The sequence below is a fragment of the Phalacrocorax carbo genome, chromosome 2, assembly GCF_963921805.1.
Source record: "Phalacrocorax carbo chromosome 2, bPhaCar2.1, whole genome shotgun sequence".
NCBI classification, from domain to species: domain Eukaryota; kingdom Metazoa; phylum Chordata; class Aves; order Suliformes; family Phalacrocoracidae; genus Phalacrocorax; species Phalacrocorax carbo.
The window spans coordinates 161,943,071-161,970,773 of record NC_087514.1 but is presented as its reverse complement, the minus strand read 5'-3'; the positions used below and the strand labels follow the sequence as shown (position 1 = coordinate 161,970,773).

At 39.2% G+C, this 27,703-nt stretch overlaps 1 protein-coding gene across 1 annotated transcript; it reads right to left on the bottom strand.

Moving 5' to 3' along the window:
• On the bottom strand, nucleotides 1-27,703 carry WDR48 (WD repeat domain 48). Its single transcript, XM_064445102.1, has 19 exons — nucleotides 27,591-27,703; nucleotides 19,533-19,673; nucleotides 19,117-19,195; nucleotides 18,762-18,844; nucleotides 18,497-18,626; nucleotides 15,086-15,174; nucleotides 14,115-14,216; nucleotides 13,524-13,748; nucleotides 12,034-12,108; nucleotides 11,584-11,686; nucleotides 11,185-11,282; nucleotides 9,420-9,527; nucleotides 8,944-9,040; nucleotides 8,289-8,384; nucleotides 6,017-6,122; nucleotides 4,519-4,606; nucleotides 3,872-3,948; nucleotides 2,642-2,834; nucleotides 1-2,018 (listed from the first exon to the last, which is right to left on the bottom strand). Exons 1-19 carry the CDS (start codon nucleotides 27,636-27,638, stop codon nucleotides 1,923-1,925), a joined length of 2,034 nt encoding a protein of 677 aa, XP_064301172.1. The 5' UTR covers nucleotides 27,639-27,703; the 3' UTR covers nucleotides 1-1,922.

Genomic DNA, 27,703 nt, shown 5'->3' with positions numbered 1-27,703 from the left:
AATATTTTAACTAAAGCCTTTTATTCTATACAACTGTGAAACATCATTTACCCTTCTGGCATTGCAGACTCTTCTGTCAATCTTTCCTGAAACTGTGTTTCGGGATGGTTAGAAAAAAAAAAAAAAGAAGAAAAATTACAGCCTTGGCTGATTTCAAACAAAATTACTGGGAGCAATTCCAATGGATACAATGGGACAGCAAGACAACCAGGAAAAAAACCCAAACCCAAACAGCGCCTATTGGAACAAGCGTAGACCCTTGCTATTAATAAATACCAGTCAGGACAATTTATCATTAAAAGTTACAGCTCTGTTCAACCATTTAATTCACAAATATCACTAAAAATGTGCAGTTATAGCACAATTGTGTCAAACTAAGCGTACACAGAAATGGGGATTAAAAACTGAAACTGACTCTTAAAAAAAACCAGGGAAAAACTCATGCTAGCTTAGTTCTGAACCACACTTTTTGTTTAAGCAATGAGTTTGTTTAGCTAGGTTAAGAGTGCAGAAGGTAACGATTTGACTATTTTTTCAAATAAAATACGATGAAAAATATTTCACTTTTTGTTTGACCAATACAATCCCAGTAATATAATTTATTGGGACTTTCTTTAGGCCTCAACCTAAATCTTGATAGCAAGATACAGGAAGGGCAAGAGCATATGTCTCCTGAAGAAACTCGAATAATATACTGCCCTTTGAAGGCACTTGTGCTTCTGCTTCAGACGAAAGTCATTTTTACACAATTTCTTTACGAGGATTTGTAATTTGTTCTGGCTACAAATGGTTTTCTGGGACAGCCCCACATTTTCTCATGAAAAGTTGAAATGCCTTTACCCCCTTCCCCCCAATAAGTTAAACTCTATAAAAGACTACTAGGAGTCTATGACAGTCACAGATTTTTTAGAAATAACAGTGAAAAGAAGATCCGCGTACATCTATAACAAAAGAACAACTGCATATAAAACTTCGGAAAAGAAGAGTAAGTATTTTTATATCATGAATATGAAATCTGCTGAGAAGTTTCTAAAGTTTAACATTAAACATATGGAGTTATTTTCAGAATGGTCTGAAGTTTTAACAAAATGTCACACAGTTTTGGAGCAGTTACCAAAAATGAGACTAGGGTGTCTTCAGGACACCTGGGACACAGTGCAGGAAGTAGTTATATATATATATATATTTAAAAAAAACAAAAATCTCTTAAATTGCTGCAAAGCGCGTTCGCTCTGTTATGATGCACAGCATCATTGGACTGACCCTGCTACAGTATTTATCTAGTGTTCTTATTCCGCGTGTCAACAGCTCTCTAAAGCAACGTCTGCGTTGCAGTATTAAAACGATTCTAATGTTAACCCTTCGTTTGCCATTCAGCGGGCCGACTCTCTCAAGTTTGCAGTACCTATTTTCTGTTGTTTTTCTTTTCCAAATTTCTTTAAGTGAGTAACCTGTGAGAAATCATCGTAGGAACTTTATGAATGGAATGTACTAAAAATACCTTGTGTGCAGTTCTGAATTGTACTGTGAACACAGCGACTAACGTGGCCAAAATGGTTTCATATCAAGCATGAGCGGATGAGGATATTATGTTCTGGAAAAACAAAAGCAAAAAGGAGGAAGCAAAAGTCTGCACTGGATTATCATCCGTTCTCTGTACACCTCACACAACACGAACCACTCGGGGACTTCCCATCTCATTGGCTGAGACTAGGACAGACTTTAGTTTAAGTCATATAGATTTTTTTTCCTCTATATTACAGATCTATTAGTCACTTCAATTAAATGTATACTTTCCGTCCATACTGAGTCATTAGAAGTCTCATCTACCTTAGGGGTTCAGTGGGCTTCTATAGTACTACTCTTGGAACCAGTACAGTATGGTCGAGTAAGTAAGTAACCACCTGGGTCCACCTCTCCCTTCACGTTGACTTCTGGCGATAATGCAGCGTCAGATCACCACCGCTCTTCCAAATGAAGTGCTTTACAGTTCGAAGGTCCATATTCGGATCCAAAACCTAAACAGTAAAAATTCATCTTTTATTCCACAAATCTGCTAGGCCGTCAGAAATTCAAAGAGGAAACACTCCAGTGGGGCAAAATAATCCTGTGGGTGAACTGGCATCAAAGACGAACCACGCAAAGGCTCAGATTTTTCAACAGGCAAATAAACCTGACGCGTTACTGAAAGATTTTAGCAATGTAACGTGTAAGGTCGCATTACAACCACCTCCTCAGTATTTAATCTTCACGCACTTATTACGCTTACTAGAGAATTCACGATTTTGGACAAATTTTAAACTCTGCTAGAAATGTAGAACTCAAAACATCCCAAAAATGCTAGAAATGGAACTCTGTGGAACGGTATTAAGTCCATTTGTTGAGTACAAGCAAGTAACCCTATACAGGCTACTAGTCAGACCAGATTAAACGGGTGTACTGTATGAATTCTTTGGTCTGGCTGCCTGCAGCTGCCTGAACTGGTGTCGGCAGGAAGTGAACACGATGTCAAAACATTTACTTAGTTTTAAAGGTAACAGATAATCCACAGCATATTTCAAGCTCAGTATTCAGAAATTCAGAACCGAGCCATTGCCAGACACTGGGTTTGTTCACAGGCTAAAACGCCCAAGGAATTTACCTGGTCCTGGCACAGGAGTTCAATCTTCTCCTCTGCTAGCACAGCAATGTCCTCCTCTTTTTCCTGTTCGCCTGCTTTTTCGTTGTTGGAGGAGCTAGTTGTCTGAGACTCGTTATCCAAGTTTATGATTTTCTCATACACGTGTTCCATCACTTTTCTCACCTGAAGCATATCACTTGCTGACAGCCGGTCTCTATACAGGGTAAGCAAAGTTTACCAGGAAAAAACTTGAGAAACGATTTCTGATCTTCACAATACCTGAATCTGTAGCAAACTACCCAAGTGCACAGATAACCTCTTTATATTATAAGTTGAACAGTAAATTTTCAGGATCATTCAGAATACCATGATCATAACAGCTATTTATCTGAAGATTCACAGAGCAAAAGGGACTCAGGGAAGTGGTAAGGTATTCAAAAGAGCAAGTTTAAATCAAGCCTTAGATGAAGCGTATTGTACACAACCGTCATTCTTCCGATAGAAAAGGGATTAGTAAGAGAAGGGCAGAGGATATGGAACGATAAAACGGGGGTGACAGAAAAGGCTGTTCACCCTACTACGTTAACAGAAGGGCATTCTAAAGTAATAAGCAGCAGAAGTTTTTCCACAAAGAACACAAGAAGCCTGTGAAGCTCCTCTTTCACAGATTGTCTCTGATGTGAAGAATTGAATAAGACTTAAAGAGAAACTAGGCATTTGTGGAAAATACCAAAAACTCTTGCAGAAGTGGTAGCCATACACACTGCCTTCACACACTGACTTCATAACTGAGGACCTGCCTTGATTTCTATCCTAGGCAGCTCCCAGTTGCAGCTGATTTGATAGGCAGGCTATCTTGCACTCCCTACTGTCAGTTCTTGTACCTTTTCCTTTTAAAAAGCTATTATTTGTCGCTGCTAGCGATAGGACGCATAATATAAAGCTGTGGTTCTGAACAATGTAACAATCTGGGTTTCTCTGTCTTCTGATTAAATACCACAAAAGACAAGGTCTGATTTCAGAACTTAGTTGTTGGACTTCTCTTAGCATAAACTTAAGCAACTGCCCACTGAACCCAAAAGAAGCCTACAGTTCTTTCAAATACTCTGATATAATTAATTGATGCTGCTTAAATGACTAGAAACTTCTACAAATTTATCAAACACAAATATGATTCTCTGGCGAGCCATTTTGATTTTGAGCTTGCAATTCTCTTTCTGCAGTTTTGAGAGTCAAACATGCATTACTTACTTTTTTAGAGTTTTGGCCCCTGATGATGAATGAGGCTGGAGGTAGAAGGGAATCTTATTGAATTTGGGCATATTTTTCTAGAAGGAAAAAAAATTGAAAGTGTTAAATCAGGATGAACTGTAATCAGCTCCTATTTCCACCAGCTGGAATGTGAAGTATTTTCAGCTTCTAATTATCAAAAACCAAGAGACATTCTTAATCAGCATAACCACAGCCAACTTCCAAATTACTCGTACTCCTGAGGTGCTTCAATTTAGATGATGCACGTATCACCTAGTTTTTGAGCACAAATTATCATTTATTGCAAAAAAAAATAAGGTAGTAGCAAAAGACTGCAGCGACAGGAGGAGTATTCTCTGCTCCTAAGCTCCACGCTTGAAAAGGATACCGATTACGCACAGTGCTTTGAATTCTTTTTCTAAGACTTTCTGGCAAAAGAAAGTGAGCAAAAATACCTTAACTGGACACATCAAAAACCAATGAAATCTCAGAGAGTCTTGAATATAGACCTTGAGACCATTTATTTGAAATACAAACCGCAGAAATTTAAGATGTCATTTCAGATCCCATACAGTTAAAGAAAAAAATTGTAATTCACCTTAAAAACCCACCAACAAAAAAGCAAACCCTAGACACACGATACTTACATCCACAGTGATGTCAATTACCCATTGTGGCACAGTTTCATTAAGAAGCATAGATTCAGTTTCACCACCTGAATCCCGACATAATAACCTAAGACATACAGAAATATCCTTTGTGAATAAAACAATTATTGTAATGTGCATTAAAAAGCTTTCAGGAGCTTGAGCTTGGTTGGCCGGCCCTTCGCATCATCATATTTATTGGGGAAGTGATCGTGTATTTTCTTTAAAGGCCAGAAAAAGTGGCTGCAGGAAGACGACAGATCGCTAGAGCAGAAGGAGGGAGAAGTATCTCAGGAGACTACAGGCTATGGCACAGAGAAATCTAAAAAACTGCTGTGCTCGTGGATTGCGTGTGTGTGTGTGCTGAAGTACCAAACTGTCAGGAGAAGGGGAAAGGCTCCTGGCATAAAGCGATTCTCTTCTGCTTAGGAAAAATGAGCTTTGCATGTGAAGCGTCTGCTCAGGCCTCACCAAATGGGAAGAGTAAAACCAATTTTAAGAAATGTGCCCACACAGTGGTGAAACAAAGCCGCATCTAATTTTATAAATTCCAATGAAGTATTTTGTCAGTGTCCTGCAAGCCCCCTTTTAGGTCCAAAAAGCATGGCTCGCTCCCTCCAATGGTGTCTTTTCAGTCTTCTCTTGAGAACAAGCTGTGTAAGACATAAGGTCCACCAGTACTGCATGGATGCAAATATTAAGCTCTTACACTGATACCGCAGGGAAAAAAAGATAATTGTTTTTCAAAGCCAAAAAAGGTTCCCCTGTTTCACTGACCAATTCATGGGCTGCAAGGTACATAGTTTTGGGGCCTACTCAGCCTGGGAAGCAAAACCAAATCAAACATCCCCCAGCCCTCGAATTTAAAATCCTCTACATCAGTAAATATTAAATGCTTCACGGTGTTTGAAAGCTTGGCATTTGTTCTGCAGCACTATTAAACTGCCTCTGATGTACCATCTATCAGTTAGGCTTTTCAATGTAGAATGAAAAGAGAAGGGTAATCAGTATATACATGTTACAATCCAGAACCTGTCCTACCTGCCAGAGCTTAGCACCTTCTAATGGGTCATCAACTGCAATTCTGGGAGCAGAAACCAACTCCCTAGTGAGTAGGATCTCCTGTCTGAGCCATTCGTGGTCAAAGACCAGCACAATAGACCCGTAAGAGAAGTTCTACAAGAATCTAAAGTAGCACAGTTTCATTCTAAAACCAAGTTTGCAGGAAGAGGGCACCCAAAAAGGTCTCATAGCTACGACATACAACTAAGAACAATATACAGCTCTTACCGTTGTGAAACCCCACACCTTGCCGATGTTCAAACTCTCATGCTCAGGTGGACAACGCAAAATGATCACTAACAGCTGCTTATTTTGCCTGTCATGTCATGAATGTACAGTACAGAAGGGATACAAGCATTACATCCTGATAACATTTCTGCTTGTACAAAGGAAGCGACTGTTTAGCCACTGAATTTACACTCTTGAGTCTTTATACCTGAACAAAGTGCGTCCTCCAGCCTCACCAAAAATAACTGGAGTATGTGGTGGCACTTGAAAGTATCCATTTCCTTTCTGGATTCTGTTCTCCTGCTCACCATTCACTGTTGGAAAAAACAGAGAGAACAGTGAGACTGCACTAGGCCTCAAAACTGGGAATACATAAACCAAACAGTGTCCTTTCCACCAACAGCTAAGTATTTCATAAATTAACAAAATCATAAGCTTTGTAAAAGACAAATCACCACGTCCAACACACAGTAAGTGTACAGAGAAGAACACCAGAGAGTAACTAGATCAGCAGAGGTCTGTGGAAGGCCTATTTCAAAAGCCTTCAAAAAAAGGGAAATAGAGCTCATGAGCCAAAACCCGATTACTAGTTTTCTCCAATTCCTTCACAGAATTTTCAGGATTCATCAAACTGAACAACACTAATATTAGAAATCAGCTAAAGAGATTCTCCTAAGACAAGACTATTTTTCCCCTCTACACTGACAGTGCAGAACTCTGAAGGATGTTAGCTTTGCTCGTCTACCTGGATTTGCCAGATGACAACACAGTGTACTAGTAAAGCTCGGACTCACATTTCCTTGAAGTTACTGCATTCTACATTCCATTTATTTTTAGCTAGTTATAGCAGTATCATCTTCAAACACTGAAGAACCTGATTCCACATCAGATGGATAAGATTAAAGAAAAATCAGTATTATTTATGCACCTCGTGAACAGTGCAGCTTCTAGTCAGTCTGGTGTCTTGAAACACAACATAGAAGTATTTAGATGCCCTCCTTTCACTTGAGAAAGATCTCGATTACACTGCAGCGTCTAATTACTGTATTTGAACATGATGTTGAATTCAGGCAACCTAAGAAATTTAAATGGCATAATCTTATGAGATTAATAATTCCTTAGCTTTCCGACCAGCAACACACGTAGTGAAGAAAGGTCAAAAATCATATCAAGCAAAGAAACCTGGAAAGAAAATCTATTCTCTATTAGAAGGGATGAATATGATACTGAAGTTGGAGCAAGTGAAAAATCCTACGGTTTGAAAGACTTCTTTGTAACACTTCTGTTAACAATTGAGAGGAACAATACTGCACATATAGGCATTTATATACACGTGTCTATTCAAGTTCTTTTCCCTTTACACAAATTTCAGTGTCCAACAGGTACACTTCATCTTCAGTCACTGTTCAGTGTCAGTTTCTTAACTGTTACTTTTGGGCAGGAAAACGAAGACTGATTCTGTACTGAATATTCTAAACATTCCACTAACCCACAACTATTCACAGAAATAAGCAGTGCAGCATCAGTGTTCCAACAATACAACAGCCTGACTAATACTTCTCGTATATTGCCTGGCTCTCAAGCTGTAGGCCGCCAATACACAAGAGTATGAGAATCAGCAACTTTAGCCAGAAAAGCCTGCCAAGTGCCGTAACCCTCCATGGAGGTCATTTCCAGAAGAAGGAGGTAGCTAACTCTTGGCACCATCTTTGTCACAAAATGGCAAGATGTTGCTGAACTTACAGGTTTCTTGATTGTATTATCTGTAGAAAGTAATTTCTTAATGACCGAAGACAAGACTGTTCAGTCAACTCTGGTGGGTTGAATTAATTTCAAAGTAACCCCCAAACTCAGGAGTTACAGAGTCTCTGTTATTCTGCCAGATTCTGCCACTATCTTACATTTTACACAGCCGTGCTTTTGATCTCATGCCTGATTCGACTTAGCATTATTACCTTAAAACACCACTCTAGGGTGGTTTTGTATAGACCTACCCCAGGTATCATTCTAACAGCCACTGAATATATTTTTTCCAATAAATCTTTCTTTTATATTGTTCACAATACCTAGAAACAAATTGGAATTATGTCAAGAGAATACTGGCTAATGTTGAATAACTGAACTATTGCTCTTTGCTGTCAATATCTAGGCTGTTTCTTGTTTCTTTTCCAAGTCAAGCCTTAGTTTTGCCAGTAATTGTTTTTCATCACGGTATCATGTTTCTTTAACTTTAGAATCATCTATTCACCTACTTCTTTATGGACTAGAGTTCTTAAGATTTTTGCTGATACCTTGAGAAGAGGAAAGCTACTCAGCAAATTTTGGTGTAAAGCAAATTTAGAAGTGTTAAAAAACGTGAGTCTATACTGCATACAGAGACAGGTGTCAGACAGCAAGTCAAGTTGTATCTGTAAAAGAAACGGAACTATAAACAGAATGTAAGAACAAATCCTAAAAAAAGAAAATATTACAATACTAACCATGATTTATTTCATTCTCCTCTTCATCCATTGGATTGATGTGTGTTCTAGGCCAATACTCCAGAAGTGCTTGTAGCAGAAGCCCGCCAAGGTTTACTGTCAAGACACAGCGAGACAGAACTTCAGTTACATAAAAGTTACATAAAGTTACGTTACATAAAACCCACTGGCATCATAATATTCTACATATGATTCACATGAAAACTTCCCCAAAATTTGGAGTAGTTCTGTTCCCAAAACAAAGTATTTCTGGGCACAGAAATCTGCTTCTCACCATCTCGGAGCTGTAGGTTACGATCTTTCAGAAAAAGCTGATTTTAGAATCACCACCCTTGGGTCACTCACATGCTACAACATTCTCTAGATTAGGTAATAGTTCCAAGTTTAGGAATACTACTTTTTCCCTTTTGCTTCTTGAAGGTTTAAACCCAAGTTAAATAGAAAACATGACTGAAACGTTTCAGAAAGAAGCAAACGTTCTCATTGGAGAATTCTCTGGAGAATTTAGTCTCAAGAAAATAAGCCCTAAAATCCAACCAGCTACTGACATATGTGGCGTTGGAATATTTGGAACACATATGTTGGAATACATAAATACTTGAATTTATTCTGCTTTTTTTGCCTCAATAAAACAGTAATATTAGCTAAAACTCACATTTTGGATCGGAACCATCTGGACTGCTAAATCCAGCATCCTTTGCTGACACCCAGGCTGCAAAGCAGTCACTTTCATCCAAAGTAATTGTCAACATCTGTTGGAAAAAGACCACCAGGAAGAGGAATGCAATAGTTGTTTTGTATTGAACAAGTCTATAAATTTATTTTGCTCATACTTAGCTAGGAACACAAGCCAAAGAATTTCTAAACGCATGACAGCACACCCTGCTTACCAGACTGTTAATTTGTAATTGCTATTGGTGGATTTAAACTGACCATACTGTTGCGGGGGGTGGGAGGGCAGAAATCTGTTATTCAGGTTATTAAGAACTAAGGTAAAATTTACTGGTTTGCTTCAAAATAAATCTGACCCATCAGATAAATTATCATCTTTCTTCAAAACTTATAAGACACTAAATACGACAATATATGAAATACAACATTTGAACACCAGATTTAGGAGTTGTATCTCACCCCAGTTTTCAAGTCTACTGAGAACCAGTTTGGCACATACACCATTTTAAATCTCTTCTTAATTTCCTCTTCAAAATCTACTTTCCCAAGGTCTTCAACTTTACATGCCTGTACACCAAAAGAAATACACGAGGTTTTTATATTCCGAGTACTGAATCATATCAACACCTCAAGCCTTTTACTTGACTTCCATGCACATTTGCTACGACTACGGCTTACGATTTCACCATGAGTACTGAAGTCCAGAAACACACACGTTAAAGGTTCAAATTTTTCTCAAAAAATGGAACAATACTTTGTGGTAAGTATTTTTTATTTCGTATTTATTATTTATTTCTGAGGCAGTGGCATCAAGCCTGTGGAAAGGTAGGGAAGTATCGCTTCACATCAATAAAAAACATTTTCCCCATCACTGAGCAGACAGCTGTCTTCTGCCATCCTCTGTCATTCTTCTCCCCATCAGTATCAATACTTCAATACAACTCTCCATCAAACACCAATACCGGTTGCAAATCTAGAAACAAATTCAGCTCAACTATTGCAACAGGAACAGCAGTGAGTGAATTTGAGCGCGGATTCTTTTTTGCCATTTTAGTTTATCTGTTTTATTTTATACTTTTAAAGATCCTCAGGTAAGTCTGCTAACATTCAAATTCTTGTATTCCACTTGCAGAGTCATCTTGAAATCTGAAACTTGTGCTCTAGGCAAACTCTAAGGATGGTAACCTTGCAAGACTTATTTCCTCAAAATCCAGGAAAAGTTACAGGAAGCAAAGACTGAGGGTACAGGTAAGGAAACCTCCCGCTTTTCTTCCAGCGCCCTCAATAGTCTCAGCTTTAGAGGACAGTGATCCTACACATAAGATGACACTGTGACCTGGCGAGTAACCCAATCTCTGAAGCGAATACACATTTAAACATATCTAGGAGATGCTTCTGAAACCCTTACTAACAAAAGAGAGAGAGTTGAATGAAGGTACAAATTAACATTAGCATTTGACTTTGGTCCCGAGATCAAACACCGTACTTAGATATATACCAACTGTAAACAGAAAGAAAAGCTATTCACTTTTCCACAAAAGTCATATAGATCATTTTTAGTACAAGCCTACATTCTCCAAGTTAATTCCCTTCTTTCTCACTTCTGTCAGCAATTCAGTAAAAGTTAGACAGATATGCTTTACTTCATTATTGAATCTTGGCTGGAGCACCGCATAGTTCGAGGTGAAAAGGGGCCAGGCTTTCTTGTGCTAACTTTCCTTCCAGTCCTGCCTCCCTGCCTGCTGTCTTGCCAACTAACAAGAGAAGCGGCGAGTTCACGCTCTCAGACTACTCCTCACGCTGCTGGTCAGCACGCTGGCTCGGGATCCGTGGGTTTGCAGCAGGACCTGAAGCGCAGGTTTCCCTTTTGCAGGCTAAGCTTCCTTACGCTATACCGTACTGCACTGGGCAGACGTGCCCCTGTGAGCCCTCTTTGAAACAAAGCCCAGTTGAAACAAACATTACTATTTTCAGGAGAGAATTCAAGGGTCTGAACTTCAGGTGAATGAAGATATCAATACCCAGCCTCACGTCAGGCACAGATGCAGAAAAGCTCAGAAATGCTCCCTCCCCTTTTAAAAAGCAATCTTTGCATTGTGCCTTGGGACAGAAAGACGCTTACTTTCTACCACAGGAATCTCATGCACTAAAAAAATATATTTAAAAAGGTACAAAGTAATTATTCATCCAACAGCAGACGTTTAATCTGAAATTGTATACTTACCTTCAAGACATCCCAGTATGCCACATTATTATTTGTGTCTTTGGTTAATATGTGTCTCTTGTCGTTAAGAATGTGGCACTGAATAATACTAGCACCCCCTAGCAAACAAACAAGAATTAAGGTCACTACAGTCATTTTTATTTTCCTCTAATATTACATTAAATTAAACCATGTAACACGACACATGTGACTGTTCTTTGGTTTCACTATTTTATGTAAGACTTGGACATCATCAAGGTTTAAACACTATTTTAACTGTAACTAATGATAGACGATAACCACTTGGTCTTTGTTTCAGTTGAAATCATAGAATCAAGTACCTCAAAACTTGAGCCAGTCAAAGATCTATCACTTCTGCTAATGCTAACGGATAAGGTATTCTGGAAAACAGCTGTTTACCTTTTATAACTTGGTCAGGCTGTGTACACAGGGGTGGTATCGGATTGGTACAATCATTATCATAATCTCCAGATGCTCTAAAATTATGAATTCCCTTCAAAGTCTAAAGAAAGAAACAAAATAATGACACATTCATAATAATCTATAAACTTTGCTTTTATCTGTGAGTAACAGCTGCCAGCTCATGCTGCTATTTACACATTAACTGTCCAGTTCCAAATAAGATAATGTCTTTCTAAAAGCAGCATAAATAGATAGCAAAGGGGGTAATTCAAAGCTTAACATCTTTTGACCAATTTAAATGTTAGCATTTTACGATTTTTCAGAGACAGCTTACAGGTCACAGCAAGTCACAGTCAAATTGCAAGCAACAGTCTAACAGTTCCCAAACCGAGACTGCTAGTCCCGTGACTACTTAACTGAATTCAGAGTGTAAAATACACGACTTACCCATTTATTCACAGAGGACTTAGTCGTTGCAACCCAAAGTGCTGGAGGAGGATCAGCTGATCTATCAAGTTCCATCTAAATAATGAAACCACAGATACTTTCAGGCACGCTTAAGTTAATTTTCCTTTGTTCAATTAATACTTGCTCTGTGTAGGTCTGCTCCCCGACTTGGAGGTATCTCAGAAATAGCACTACTTTCAGTTTACTAAAGAAATACAAAGTTTAAATGAAAAATAACTAAGCTGCAGTTCTTGAAACTCCAGAGAAATTGTTTCAAATACTCAACAAATAAATTCTGGTCGTGGACAATAGCAGATGCAATGTGCCTAAACACCCAGTATTTAAAGGTGCTTCTAGCATGATGCAATCTTGAACTTATCAAACCATCTGTTAGACGATATTTTCTGAATTACTTCGCATGCAAATACTTCACATGGTTAAAAAAAAGAATGTAAGAAGTTCTGTGCTAATTACAAAGCTGTTTGGCTCTGCTGTTACATTTCTTGGACAGCAACGAATCACTGTAGCTAAGATCTTAGAAGACCCTTTCTGATCTTTGTGCAGCTGACCATGGCTTTCATTTTCCATTTTGAACTGAAATTTCTCAGATTCTGATTTTTTCATAACTACATTAATATAACCAGGATTTTATCTGAACACACTAAGCTAGAGTTCACTCACAAGGAAAGCCAGATTGCTTATATACCGGTGTCTGTTTCGATCGCACATTCCTTATACACCTGCATGTTCTGAGGTCGCGCCAGCTGGACTTACAGACAGCAAAAGGAAAAAAAAACCAAAAGCAGTATCTTCAAAAGACCCAGACTTGTGCATGCAGTTTTCTCCAGTTAACAAAACATCATGTTCAGGCATTCAAAAAAAACCCACAATAAATTTTACTCCTGGTTCCCATGAGCATTGCAACATATTCTACCACAGCGCTGTGTGTATATATTGCTGCTAAGAAACATCCATTTTTGTCTAAAGCCTTGCAAACGCTGGCTCAATTTCTTAAAACCTGGTAAAGCCTAGTAAAAACAACTTGTCATGTTTGAAGCTATTCAATTTCAGTAATATTTGAGTTTGCATATTTTAGGTAGCTGCCAGGCCTTTATCTTCTTCAGACAATTAATTTTCAGATGTAATTTAGGAGACAAAGCCAATATACTGAAAATGTGGTGTAGTAAACCCTTGTTACCCAATACGCATTCTTTTATCAACTTATACCTCAAGCCACTATTTCATTAGACAGCGTGCAATACAATTACATTTTATACTGCAAGGGTGGCTGAGCACTGGCACAGGTTGCCTAGAGAGATTGCAAGTCTCCTTGGAGACTATCCTTGGAGATATTCTAAAGCCATCTGGGCACAGTCCTGGGCAATCGGCTCAAGGTGGCCCTGCTCGAGCAGGGGGGCTGGACCAGATGACCTCCAGAGGTCCCTTCCAACCTCAGCCATTCTGTCATTCTCTGAATTTAACTCAATTACCTTAAGAACTGGTGCTTTTTCTTCACAGATAAGCACACGGATATCAGGATTTCGTAAATCTGTACAATAAATCTTCCTGTCTCTTCCTCCTGAATAAACATGAGTGAAGGCTTCATTGACCTGCAGAGCCCAAACACCTTCATCATGGACTCGATACGTGGCTATACATCTCTGCTGCCCAAGGGACCACAGGCGGATAGTCCCATCAGAGCTGCCTGAAAGACACTGAGCAACAACCATAAACTTAAATCAAGCAGGTATTTAAGTCTTTTAAAATAACTTTTCCGTAAACAGCTTTCATAATTCTTATGGTTATATTTTTCCATTAAGATGGTGCTGAACGAAGACTGGCAGTTAACAACTCTAGTCACAATTTCCAGACTTTCACGTAAACCACCCCCTCCGTACCTCGATGGACCTCTAATAAAACAGAGCTTTTACCCTCAGCCTCCCTCCCTTAATCACTAAATATCTGTAAAATACTTGTTCAGCTACCTTCTGTAATCTGTGACATAAAATAATTGCATTGAAAAAGACTAATAACATTTCTGTGTTCCATGAAATGCCTTTGTCTCAAGTTAAAGCACATACCTGGGTGCCATCTCTGTTCAACAACAAAGCTTTTACATTGTCCGTGTGCCCTTTGAGTTTCATTAGTTTCGCACAAGTTCTCGGGTCCCACACCCTTAGAACCTACGTAAACAGACATTGGATAACCAGCATTAACGTCGTTCTTCCCACCAGTGCGTCTTCTCTACAGAAAATTAAGTCTTTCCAACTAAACCGACCCTTATTCCAAACCCGCAGACATCCAGCACCAAAACCATATTTTGTTAGAACAAGCTAAGACAAAACTGCTCTTATGCACCTCCACTATTCAGATGTGATTTTCTTCCCTTGAAGAAAATTAAATTTTTTCTGGCTTTTTCTGTCTTCTTAAGAAATTAAAAGAATGGAAGTGACTGGATCGTGCGATACGGGTAAAAAAAAAAAAAAGATTCTGAGAATCCCCTCAGATGCTTCACTGGTGTTTCCGATTTTCATTTTTATGTTGACTTGGAAATAAAATTCTCTCAAGGTTAGATTAGGTAAAAAAACTCACAGGGGACTTTAGGGTGTTTTACCTTCCTTTACAACAAAGAGCATGGGCTGTCTCTTGGGAGCACTTGAACTTCATTAGCTCGCTTCATTTCCCACCTCCTGCAGGGGTCTTGCAAATTGCTGCCACCGCTTCTTTCTTACCTGTGGCAACTGCTTTCATTTTTATAATCGTCTGAGTATTGTGCCCCCAAAAATCAGAGCTCCTGGGGGGAAATGTAATGATCTCTGACAGAGATGATCTGATTGTCTCTTCTGTGTATTAAAGCTATATGGATATATGCACATCTTCAGACTGAGGCAGGGTTTTGTATTCTACACTTACACTCCCACTTAAAAAGAAGGGTCTATCCTCACTTCTAAAACCACAAAAGCTGCTACAGACATGACATTGAAAGAGAATAAAATAGTCTTTGCTAAACTTTGAACTGAGGTGGAATAAGCCTTACCAGATTTTTGCTTACCTTTTCAGTGGACCCTGATACAATGACTGTTCCCATTTGATTCATTGCAAGGCTGTAGATAGAGTCTTTGTTCCCACTCAGGGAAGAAGCTATTTCAAAATAAAATTTACATTTTCAATTTTAATGTTGTCATTTGAAAAACATACTTATTTGCTCAAAAATGGAATTTTAGGGTATTTAATATCCTTTGACCCCTGAAAACAGTGCTGTTCTACCCCATACATACAGTTCCTTAAAAAAAAAAAAAAAAAGACTGTAGACAACATATTGCTAGGAAAACCCCATCCCAATTCTTAATTTACCACCAGCATAAAAGCAAAGTAATCCCTCAGAGTTACCATCATTACAGTCCTGGTGCCCTTTTGGCACAACAATTCAGTACCGTGACCATCAAGGTACTCTCGCTCTTCTCAACTACCTTACTAGAGAACGATACTTTTAGGTCCTCTTATAATACATAGCATTTGGATTTAAGTGCAGAGATTTTTTTCTAAGCCAAGCAGCAGTAAAATTCTACATTATATATTAAAGGCTATTCTCTTAGTTAAGCAGAGACGCATGACTGAAGTTACACTGCAGCGCTGAAATGAGTTACTTGAGCACAGATGCTACCTCTGCATTTGGGAAAACCATATGGCAACTCCTCAGCATCACAACTGTCATCAGAGTTGAGGAATTCTGTGCCTTCTAGCCTAATCTACTTTTGGAGAAATTAAAGTACCAGCCCCTCAGCTGGGAAAAGCACAGACACAGCAAATGGAAATCATCTATTCAGAGAGCACCATTAGGCATTTCATCAAGCCTCAAAACCATACGATCAGTAGCCAAAAAGGCTGAGAATAGCAACAAACAGTATTGCCAGCAAAAATGTGAAACTTTATATGATTTATGTATATTATGGAAATAATTTTCTAACACAGTATTTGTGACCCAATACCATAAACATTTTGCCACAGTGGAAGAATCACATAGCTTTACTTTCGGGTCCTCTTAACCACTAGCTACTGCTATTCAAATGCAAACTTTCAAACAAAATCTATTATTTGTAGCCAGAATAAAGTCATAGTCTTCCACCGTCCCCAGAGAGTAGCTGAAGGCAAAAAGCAGAACTGAAAACTCTTGAAGGTTGGCCCACTGTTCTGTTCAACAACCATAATAATTTATGAAAGGCTAATCTACAGGGTTACCACAAACTGGCTATCAGGAATGGAAGAGAGAATCCTAAGTGTACAGAAGCAAAATTTATGCCAGAACAAAAGCAAAGCTCGACTCCACCCTCTTCTGGCAGGGACTACCTCTCAAAAGCAAACTCTCTCCACTTAGATTATGGCTAAGCTGAGAGACTCATTAAAAATAGGCTTCCTTTTAATGTTGGCTGGGTACGTTGCTCCCCTGTATTCAGACAGGAAATTAATGCACAAGAACGATCTTCATTTGCACTCTGAAAAAAATCAATATTGTTTGAAAGGACTGAGGAAAACCAGCTTCTTTAAGGACATATACCGTGTTCTTCCCAACAGAAACACTGTTAGTTGGGAGCACTAGAAAGAGAAACAACTCCCCTGCTTTCCCTCTCTCCCCCTTGTGAGGCATTACTGTCCTAACTCTAGAAATGCAAATTTATTTCTGTCATCTTAGAGGTAATGCTTCCACCTCTGTTTGATCTTGGGCTCAAAACAAGCAGCAGCTCCTCAGCACTCTCCGTCTCCCAATTATGATTCGCTTGAATCATTTAGGTTCTGTATCACTGTTGCGGCGCTCAAGAAATCCTTTTTTCCTTCCTCCCATCACCAAGTTTTCCTGTGAGCCAGCAAATAAATTTTTCCTTCAGAAACTCCCTGTTCAATCAGAAGATAGCAGAACTTACAGCTATCAGCAAAGTTTGGTGATAAAATAATTCTACTTTCAGGGAAAGAAAACTTCCAAGAAACATAAATCTACTCAGTTATGTGCAGCCATGTGCCATCCCTCTACTATTCTGCAGTCCCACGTAGCTCACTAGGAGCCACCCCTCTTCTGAAAACTACACAGGCATGGCAGCATAAGGCTATACTTGAATTAAAAAGCCCCATAGACAGAACAAATGCAAAACTGACAGTTCTGTCCACCAGATGCACCTTTGCTTCTAGAAGCTACCAAATCCTTAAAATTAACACACCTTTCAGAAACAGCCAAAACAGTAATGAAAAAAACCACACCAAAACAACCATATGCCTGCCTCTTATTTACAGTCACATGTTCCTCAAAGTTCTTAGAAGACTCTTGTGCCGATTCCAAACTTTAGTTTTGCAGATTTTTCTTGAGTCATTCCTAACCTACGAATGAGGAAGCGAGTAGTCTTATTTAGAAGATTCAAGTGTGACAGTGAAGCAAGACAGTACGTTCTTTCCCAGCGCATACAGCTGAGACTCTGCTGCTGTTTAAAAACGTATGAAACACCAAATATAAAATGAAAGAGAGCAGCCACTTTGAACGCAGTTTTTCTGATCTACCTACAGGCAGCAAAACACACTGTGGTCAAACTAGACCTCTCTCTGAAAAAATATATTGTAAAATAGCCAATACAAACCAGGATGTGATGACCAAGATTTACATTATTCACTAACAAAATCTAACTGAACTTGAAGATTGGTGTCATATTTCCCAGAAGAGAAACTTTACCAGCTCTATCTTGACTATTCTAAAAAAGCAGTCCTGGAATTGCTCTACAGGGAAAGATCTCATCATTTATTGTAATGTCTTTATTAGGACAGAGAAGCAGGAGAGACCACTTAAAAGATGATGATGGCATTAAGGATTAACCCTGACAAGTAGGATCTACGGACAGTTTCCCCTTGTGTTCTAATGTCTAACTAGTGAGCTAGATCTCACTAGTATGCTATCCTTCTGTGTAATTGTGCTTAGTATTACTTCACAGTTTTTTTTAATCTAAGTATATCTAGTAACCTTATTCTTCTGACAGATTTGATAAACATATCAGGAGCTGTACTGCACTTTTTGCAGCACCTATATAAACAAAAACCCTCAAAAAACCAACCAAATTATAATACACCCAAAATACACTGACAAATAACCTAAGGGAAATAATCTATAACGGGTTAGTTGAGGAGCAAAAGGCTTCTCAGGCTAAAGCTGTATCAAGTTTCAGAGAATACCAGCACATTACATTTCAGGAGAAAACACTCAATGACCTTCCCCCTATTGTAAATGCCATGACTGTTGGCTGCTCTAGATTTTCAGCTATTATATAACGCAACAAATGGACCGATTCCATACTAAAACCACCTTAAAATTTCTTGCATGTTTTTTAATGTACACACAGAAACAGTTATCTATAGTTTTAAATTGATCTCACAGATTATGCTACTCAATAAAATGCACTGCATTTGCCTCCCCTCCCGAGGTACTTACTTGTTACGGTGTTATTTGAGGCAGTCAGTGCTGTTAAAGTATTTACATCCCAGAGGAATATCTGTCTGTCCAGCCCGGCAGATGCTACCAGTTCTTTATCTTTTGCATATGCTAAGGCTTTTACGTAATCCTAAATTAAAGTAAATATAACAACATGAATCAACAACATTATCCATTTGAAATCTACACCTTAATATTTAAAAGCCGGTCAGTATTTTGACTGTCAGTATTTTGACACACAGTATTTACAGATAATGTTTTTCACCTTATGCGTCCTTAGTGTTGACATGCAAAATCCCTTATGCGCATTCCACACTTTAACAGTAGTATCTGAAGAAGCAGATATCACTAAATTGGAAAGAATAAAGAGTAATCTTTAATGGCTTATGTATTACTTTAGAGCACATTCGTACTACTCTAATTTGCTTTTTGAAAAGATTAAAAGAATCAGTTCTATACACATTTACATTTTCATTAAATCTGCTTACCCTATTTAACAAATTTAAAATATACATCAAATTAATTTTACATGCTAAGAAAAGATGGAAAATAAAGCAGCTGATAATATACTTGTATACGCAATTTCTGAATACTGTAGTTTCAAACACTTAAGTACTTACATGTTTTACCATTGCAGCAGAGCACAATGTCATTTACCCAATCTGTGTGATGTTCCATAGATGCTATGTAAGGGTCTTGCTGCAAATTAAGAAAAAAGTTTGTAAGACCTCATCACAAATGGAAGAGATTCTGACTATCAGATCACAATCTGACTGGGATATTTTCTTCAACCTTCAAATGGATCAAAACTTGCATAATGCAAAGTTGCTTGAAGTCACTACTCCAGAATCTTTTTGTGGAAGAACTATACAGCTGTGTAAGGTACCACAGTATCAGCAATAGCAAAATGATTTTCCTCCCATAATAACTGGCAGCTGTTAAAAAACAGTATCAGATGTACATCTGTAGGCAGCTTACTAGCACGCTAACTTGGAAAAAAGTAGGTTTAGGCATAGGAAACCCTCTCATGACTTACCTTGTGCTGATTGACACTCCATATCCGTATAATAGAGTCTCGGCCTGCTGTGAAGAGTCTATTTAATGCTGGATCCAGCTGAAGTGCATTTACCCCATTTCGGTTATACTTCTCCACTTCATCTCTAATCACATAGGAAACCTGAAACACATTTACACAAATTCAATTATAGTATTAAAATATTGACTTGACCATAAAATCCCAACATTTAATTTCATCTTTGTGAGGTTCTTGGGTAGAAAATATTAAGAGCTTTACAAGCATTAAATAAGTCCGTCAGTTGAAGAGTTACCAACACCACCTCGGTCATTTCCCCCTCCCCCAGAAATGGGGAAGAATTATAGAGAAGGTATCAGCAGTGCTAAACTGGAGCCCAAAGGATTATTTAATCATTACAACTCAAGCTTAGTCTCAGAGAATCCTTAGCTCAATTCCCTGCTCTGCACAGATATTTTGGGTGATCTTAGACAACACACCCTGTTTGTGTCTCACTTCCGAAGCAGGGTTCATAGTCTCTGTAGCTGGGATGACACTGTTTCCCAGACTCACAAGGGACAGGATGTGGGCACTAAGGATTACAAAGCATTGAAAGACTGCAGGTACAAATTCTAGCTATCTATTTCAGGTGTCACTATTATTTTGAAACAATTTCTTAAGAACTACCTACTTTCTAATATAGTCAGAAGCACAAATATTTACATCTCTCTCAGAAAAATCATTCCTTTAGTTCCTTCTGTCTTTGACAGCCCTGTGTGTACCAGTTATTTCATTGTTTTGTTCAGAAACACTAAAAGGAAACCTCTCCATTATTACTGTTCAGCAAACACAATTACAAGGCAGCGCAGTTTCTTCAGAGCTACCCCATTCACACTGTGCTGTATCTGTCCTGATCACAGGGTTTACGCGTTACCATGAGGAAAGCCCTCACACTTAGAGAAAAGGAGGGGAAGCTGCCAGCTATGCCTCTGCCCAGATTCTGTAAAATATAATCAGAACAACAAAGTAAAACTTTAGGCTTGGTATAATCCAATCTGCCCACAGCAGGAATCACTTGGATACATAAGTACCTGTGTTTTGAAAACTCTTTCAAGGAGTAGTCTTGGGCTGGAGATCTGAAAGCAATTTTTCACTCCAACAAATGCATTATAGCAGTATAAAGAAAATGTTTTCCAGATCAGATCTCAGTTACACACAATAAAACCAACAAATTAAACAAAATGTTCAGTCATTGAACATTTACAGCGTCTCAGATTCTGCACCGCAAGAACTCACAGGTCTGCTTGGTGAACGTGGGCAACACCTCAATTGAATTACCCCGTCCCAGTGCAGCACAGTAAGGTAACTGATGCTTCTAGAAGGCATGAATCCAGTCCTACTCTGATTTAGAAACAGCTGCAACAGCTCTATAGACCAATACTAGAGGATCAAAATTAAGAGCCTCCTGAATCCTTCTGCCCCAATACTCTCCACTACCATTCCACACGTCCATTTCCTACATTTGTTATGTCCCAATGCTCTTAAAGCACTTCTTGCTCACAGCCTGTTACCTACTCACAGTCCTTGTGCAGTCACACAGCTTTTCCTAGGAGTTGTCTCCTAATTTCCAACACTCTCAGCTCCTCTTACCCATTCCAGACTCATCCATAACATTCTCGCTATCCACGCTCAAGTCTCCGCCTACACACAGCATCAGAGACGTTACTGAGAGAAGACACCGTCAACCACGCATAATATTGTTATGTTAAAACACTTCAAATGCTTGAAGGTTTGGGTTTTTTTGTGACGCAGGGAGCAAGATGTATGTGCAACTCCTCACCTAGGCTTGATCATATCACTTCTACATTGACAGAAGACCTGCACGGACTACTTCAGTGAAAGAACGTTACAATGTCAAGGTTTAACGTGATGCAAAACACAAGGCAAAGAGATGGCCTCAAATTCACACTGCTTTCAAACTCTTTTAATAGAGCCAATGAAAACACTCAGTTAAAAATACTAAGTGTGAGCAGATAAGACATAAATTAAAGGAACTCAAAACCTAAAGGTCAGTAGATCAAATCTGATGTTAGTTACTAGGGAGGACAATCTCTTCCTGAAATAGTGTCAGACTCAAGATCAGCAGTGGCCCTCCAGCTCTTCCTTCTCCAAACTGCTAGCAGGATATTTTTTGACAAATCCTCAATTTTTGGATTTGTTCCTCTTCTGTCAGTCACCTCCCATATTTGTTATATTTTCAGGTATAATATAGAGTTCTTTATTCCACTTCTAAGTAAGGCTGTCAAACTGTTAGTCACCCAAGCATTTTGAGGAGCTTTTTGCTCATAATAATGTTACTTTTTTAATTTACAGGACTTCAAGTAAAGAACAGCCCTAAACAAGTATTTTAAAAATGCAAAAAAGAAAATGGTGGCTTACTCTAGTAAATAAGGTATTTATCATATACGATTGATACTTTCACGGGACTGTGGAAGTCGAGAGTCACACTTCTACATTAATCTTGACAGAATTAAAGCCATTTCTTAATTTCTTAAAAGGCAGTGGATAAAAATTTCCTTGCTAAAGTAAAGAACTAAATGCTGTTCTTGATACAGAAACTAGCAGTGAAAAAAGCTTATAGAGATTAGATGTAGCAAAATAATTGTCACTTTTTGCTATAATGGAATTTACATAACTATTAAATTTCCATCTAGAAGACCTTAAAACTGCGGCTGTCAGCTCACTGGGTGCTGCTTTGACTGGGGAAGGCTGAGAACCGTTTTCCACTACCTCCAGTACTGAAATATTCAAATGAAGGTCAAACTTCATTTGTCCTTTATTGCTTTTTATAACTTCTACACATGAATTCAATCAAACATCTCTTGGCAAGTATTGCTTATATTTTAAGAGAACTGAGACAGAGAGGAATTCTATTTTTTCAGGGTTAGTGAGTCTGTGGTAGATCTAAGAGTGAATGCTAGGTCTCAGTACCAGTTTAGCATTAAATATAACATCATCATGCTTTCTTCCTGTGAGAAACTTGACAAAGTCACTCTGCTGTAAGAACTGAATTAAAAAAGATTAAAATCTTATTTCTTATTGTTCAAATTTTTTTGTCTGTGTAAAGAAATGACAGCTTTGATGGAAAAAAAGACAGCAAAACAACAAAAAATGCTTGACAAAATTACCCAGCAGTGACTGCTAATGTTCATAGAGTTCAAACAGTTACTTTTGTCTCTCCTCAGACTTACAATTCTAAAAAGTTTTACTTTCCATCCATAGAAGGAATAGCATACCTTTCCTGATAAATGGTCTTTAAAAATTAAGATATTTGAGTAAGGGGGAACAGAAATCCTTATTGTATAAAGAATAGGTTATGATCGTTTTCTGCACGTCACGGGAAGAAACTGTGACAGCCATTTTTCAATGATCAAGGTGGTTCTAATCCAAATTAGGCATGTGCTCCTTTAAATTCCTTTTTTTTATTTCTAATACTAAAAGCACAAGGGAAGAAAATTAAGATAAAAAAATGATTTTGTGGTCAGCCAGTTTATTGGATACCACGCCAATATTTTAGATGAATATTGCTATTTGAGCAGTTAGGTAAGGACAAGAGAAACCACTTCTCATGATGAGAATATGAATTGAAAATGGGGACAATGGCACAAAAATGGACTCTCCAACTCTTATTGGAGGCATGATGACATCCCAGTAACTGTCAGTTGCTTACTTTGGAAATACTTAATAAATTGATGATCTCATCCAAAACAAAAAATATTAAACGGTCCACTATTGCAAACCAGTCACTGAGACTGAAATAAACATCTTATATATTAAAAAAACTAGAACAAGACACACAGACTATGCGGCCAAACTAAAAATAACCTCACAAGACATTTGCTGTGCACCACTTGGTACCTGTTAGAAAGAGAGGTGTAACACCAGAAGCACCCAGGCTGGTATTCAAATACATTAATTATATATTAACACAAAGGGACAAATCAATGGTTCCACAAAAATCTGTTGGAAGGCTGTTGAAATGCCTCTCTTCACACAGGGAGCTTAGAATGGATTAAGAAAAGCAACAGCAACTTGATTTAAAAGCCCTGACGCTTGTGCAGGAGTGGTGGACAGCAGGCAAAGACACTAAACTGGAAAGCTCACACAGATGAACAGAGGAAGATTGCTGATAATCCACATGTGGTTCTCCAAAATATTCTTATTTTTGGGAAGAAAGGTCAGAAAGTGTTTGTTTGTTTTAAATTTGAGTGTCACTGAGTATAGAAATATAAGAACTATTAGTAAATACAGTAACTATACAAAACAAATACAAAATATAAAGTATACATTCAAGTACGTGTGTACACACATATCTACACAATAGAAAAGCCACAAGCCTTTGGCTGAGAAGAAATTACTGTAATAAAATTCAACTCTGACCAGCAGTACACACTTCTTTATCGCTCCAGATAAGGTACTGTACTCTGCCTGGAGGGGACTGTGAAGGTCACCAGGAAGTCCTGACTCCAAGCACCAAACAGCATTCACTTCAAACAGGGCAGCCCAGAGCACATTTCTGCTTTGTTCGCGGCGCCGATTCACAAAAGTCAGTTGCAAACCACAAAGATAATAACGATGATGATATAGATCATAGTCGTTTTATTGCCATGATGGTCTGGGAGGGGAAAAACTTGTGGGATATGAAATATTTTAATAATGACCAAGGCCTTTTACATTTATACTGCTGTAGCTTTTATAAATTCCCATAACAAACAGGAATCTTTCACTGGAGCAGTGCACAAACATTACAAGGTGAGGGACCCTTGTTACAAAGAATTTGTGGGGCTCAGTACCCCAAATGGATCAGAACTAATCATTGTAATGACTATCTAAGAGTTCCAGAGATAAAGCTACTGTCAACAGATATGTCTCAGCACAAAAAGCCCTGTGATTTTCTTCCAGGATCTATGATGTGCTTCCTTCATGGATGAGTGTATCAGCTGATCTGAAACCTTGTTACCCTTGTTACATTTCGCATCTTATAACAGACTTGTCTTAATACATGGGTAGAAGCTGCTTTTAAAAATACCACCACCCTGTCATGGTGGAGGAGACTGAGAACAGCCGAGCTCTGATGGCACGCACTCCTTGTTTGTAAGGAGATAAAAATTTTAAAGACACAAATGCTATTGTGAGCAATTAAAAAAACCTGATATTTCTCAAAATCACTGGAAGGATTCCATGAGATCTGACATGAACTGCATCAAAATGAGAAAAGCAGCAGTCGACTACCAAAAAAAAAAAAAATCTATTGCCTTAGTGTCTTGGTAGGACAGATGCATCCCTTTTTTAAAATTAACAACATATTGATATTTGAATTTTTATAAGGTGCTCCAGGCCCTAAAATAAGAGGAATGGAAGGCATTAAGTAGTTCATTTTATCCTTTTACAATGGAATCAAGTTGCTGGATAATGGTTTGCTTAAGTATTAAATAGAAAAAAGATATAAATTATAAATATGCTTTATATATTCATTATATAAAATATAAAAAAGTAAAATCTAATAAGTTACCGCATACAAAATCTGGTGTGCTTCTAATAAATGGTACTACTAAAAAATGGAGTAGCTGAAATATTTTCTAAATGTAAAGGGCTTTTGTTTCACTACTTTCCACTTGCTGTCATAACACAGTATTAGTGCAAATACATACGGCAAAGTCAGTGCAAAAAGATCTTATTCTGTACAAGACTTAAAGACAAAAAGGACTTAAAATTCATTCAATAATTTCATAATGAAGATGCTGATCCAGATCACTTATGGCAAAATTCCCACGCTCTATCAGTAGGTTTTGAGTGTGGGGATGTGTTTATTCTGGCCAGGCAGCGAGTTTGGGGGAGAGGTTATAATGTGACCCTTCAAGGGCAGCTACTTGAATCCACCTGCAGAAAAGTGGCTTCATCTTGACTTAATTCACAGGAACATCTGCAAGCTACAGCATATGGCCAACTGTTTCTCGTCAGACAGCGGTGTCTGGCACACCTCTACGTCCCCATTCCCTCCCCAAATCAGACAGCTTTACTACTGCAGCCTTCAGACGTGCATAGCTAAGCTTAAGAAACACCAACAGTGTGCCGCTGGGCATTTCAAATGCCTGGCTTACATTTACATCATTAAACTTATCTTTTTTTATGCATGGAGTTTATTTTGAGGACTAAAACATCTATTCTGATTAAGCTCTTATAAACATACAATTATATGCAGAAGCACCCTAAACTGACTCTTTTGGACGGTTCTGCTTACCAGTAAAACAGGTGCATCCAAGATAATAATAGTTCTGATTTCCATAAACTTCAGCCAGCTCTCCCGCCATGCAAGGAATCAAGTTCCTCCATGCCCAAGAGGCATTTTTTTAAAAAGCTTCTTCCCCTTAGCCTCATAGGTTTGGGAGAAATTTATCCTCCTCTCTCACTCTCAAAAGCTTGACTTAGCAGTACAATAAATGCACAGCCACTGGGAAGCAAGATAAATCATTAGTGGTTTTAACTTTACATCAGTGGCTGGATACAACAGCTGCTTAGAATTCCATTACATGAACAAAACCCTGTCTCTAACCAAGTAGGGGAAATAACAAGAAGTGCAAGAAGATACCTAGTTTCTACTCAAGTCTTTATATATGCTTATAATGTAATCAAACTTATTCCCTGCAGATCTAGACTTCAGTTTTCTGGCAGAGACACAGATCAGTGTAGCAGTATATGAAGTGAAAAAAAAAAAAATAAAATCGCATAACACAATGAAAGCGGAAAAGACGACATCATAAACCAGAACAAAACCATCTGTAAATACAAGCTTTTGAGCTAAGTAATGTTTGGAAAAGGAATACAGTAGTAAAAAATCAAACAATATACCCTTTGATGCATGTTGCTGTCAGGGAAACAATACTTCATAAAGAAATAGGGCTACATCAAAGAAATATCTAGTTATCATAAAATCCCCCTCCTTAGCAGAGCAACCTGCAAAAACTTGTTTATGGCACAGGCAACGAAGTCAAGAGAAGGGATATTATAGTTTGGATTCTTCGTATATTAAAGAATGTCAGAGGGTTTTTTGGAAGGGCAAGGGAATTCTTTATACGGTATTGATCGAGTGTGTACCTTAACCATAAAAACACTAAAGGCTATCAAGAAGTGCAGGTTTCCTCTGTGTGATAAAATGCAAGAGGTGCGTTCAAAAACCGAACCCACCTCTGTTTGGAGGGATCCTAATGCTACTTCAGGCTTAATCAATATTTCTCTTGATCACAGGGGATAGATACAGCTGAAACTTGCACTTGCCCCTAGAGATAGGCAGCTCTGCACATTGATAAAGCATTAAAGCTGTTCCTTAGTGAAAGCTGTAAAAACGTTTGAAGTGCTGGCAGTATCACAAACAGGACCGAAAAAGTGGCGGGCCATAACAGAACCATTTTCATGAGTTTTACTGTTAGAAGAGTCGGCACATGAGCCCACACCGCGCGGTCTGACGTCTCTCAGGTGAGCTGAGGAAGCGGACACCCACCAGACTGCCTACGCCGAGGTCTCGCTTTAGGAAGGGCTTGAGCGGGGCTGGAGTGGGCAGGCGGGGGGGTGGCTCAGCTCTGCCTCCTCCGGGCTGGGGAACCGGACCCGCCAGGCCGCCGTGCCACGGGCGGCCGCCCGCCCCCTCCGCGCGGCTGGGGAGCGCTGCGGGGGGCGCGGGGGATGCGGGGGGGTCCCCCAGCCACCGCAGCGGTGTTGGGAAAGGGAAGGAGGCGACTTCATTGCCATGGAAACCCCCCGTCCCCAGCTGAGCGCAGCCGGTGCCACAGCCCCTCAGCGCCGGGCGGCCGCAGCCCCCGGGGGGCCCTCGTCTTCCCCCGGGGGGGGCCCTCCCGGCCCGGTGCCCTCCTGCCGCTCCCCGCCGCTCGCTGACCCCACCCCCCCCCCGCCCCTCTCCCAGGCCGCCCTCCCCCTCCTGCTACTGCTGCCACGCCGAGCCGTGACGGAGCCAACGCCCCCCGCCGCCCCCCCCCGGGCCCTCCCGCCCCCGCTCTCCCCCCTCACCTGCACTTTCCGCCGCCCCGCCGTGTTCTGCCGATGATGCGCCGCCATCTTGCATGTTGACACTCTGATGTCATTTCCGAGGAGGACGAGCCGGCCCGGAATTCCCGCCCCCC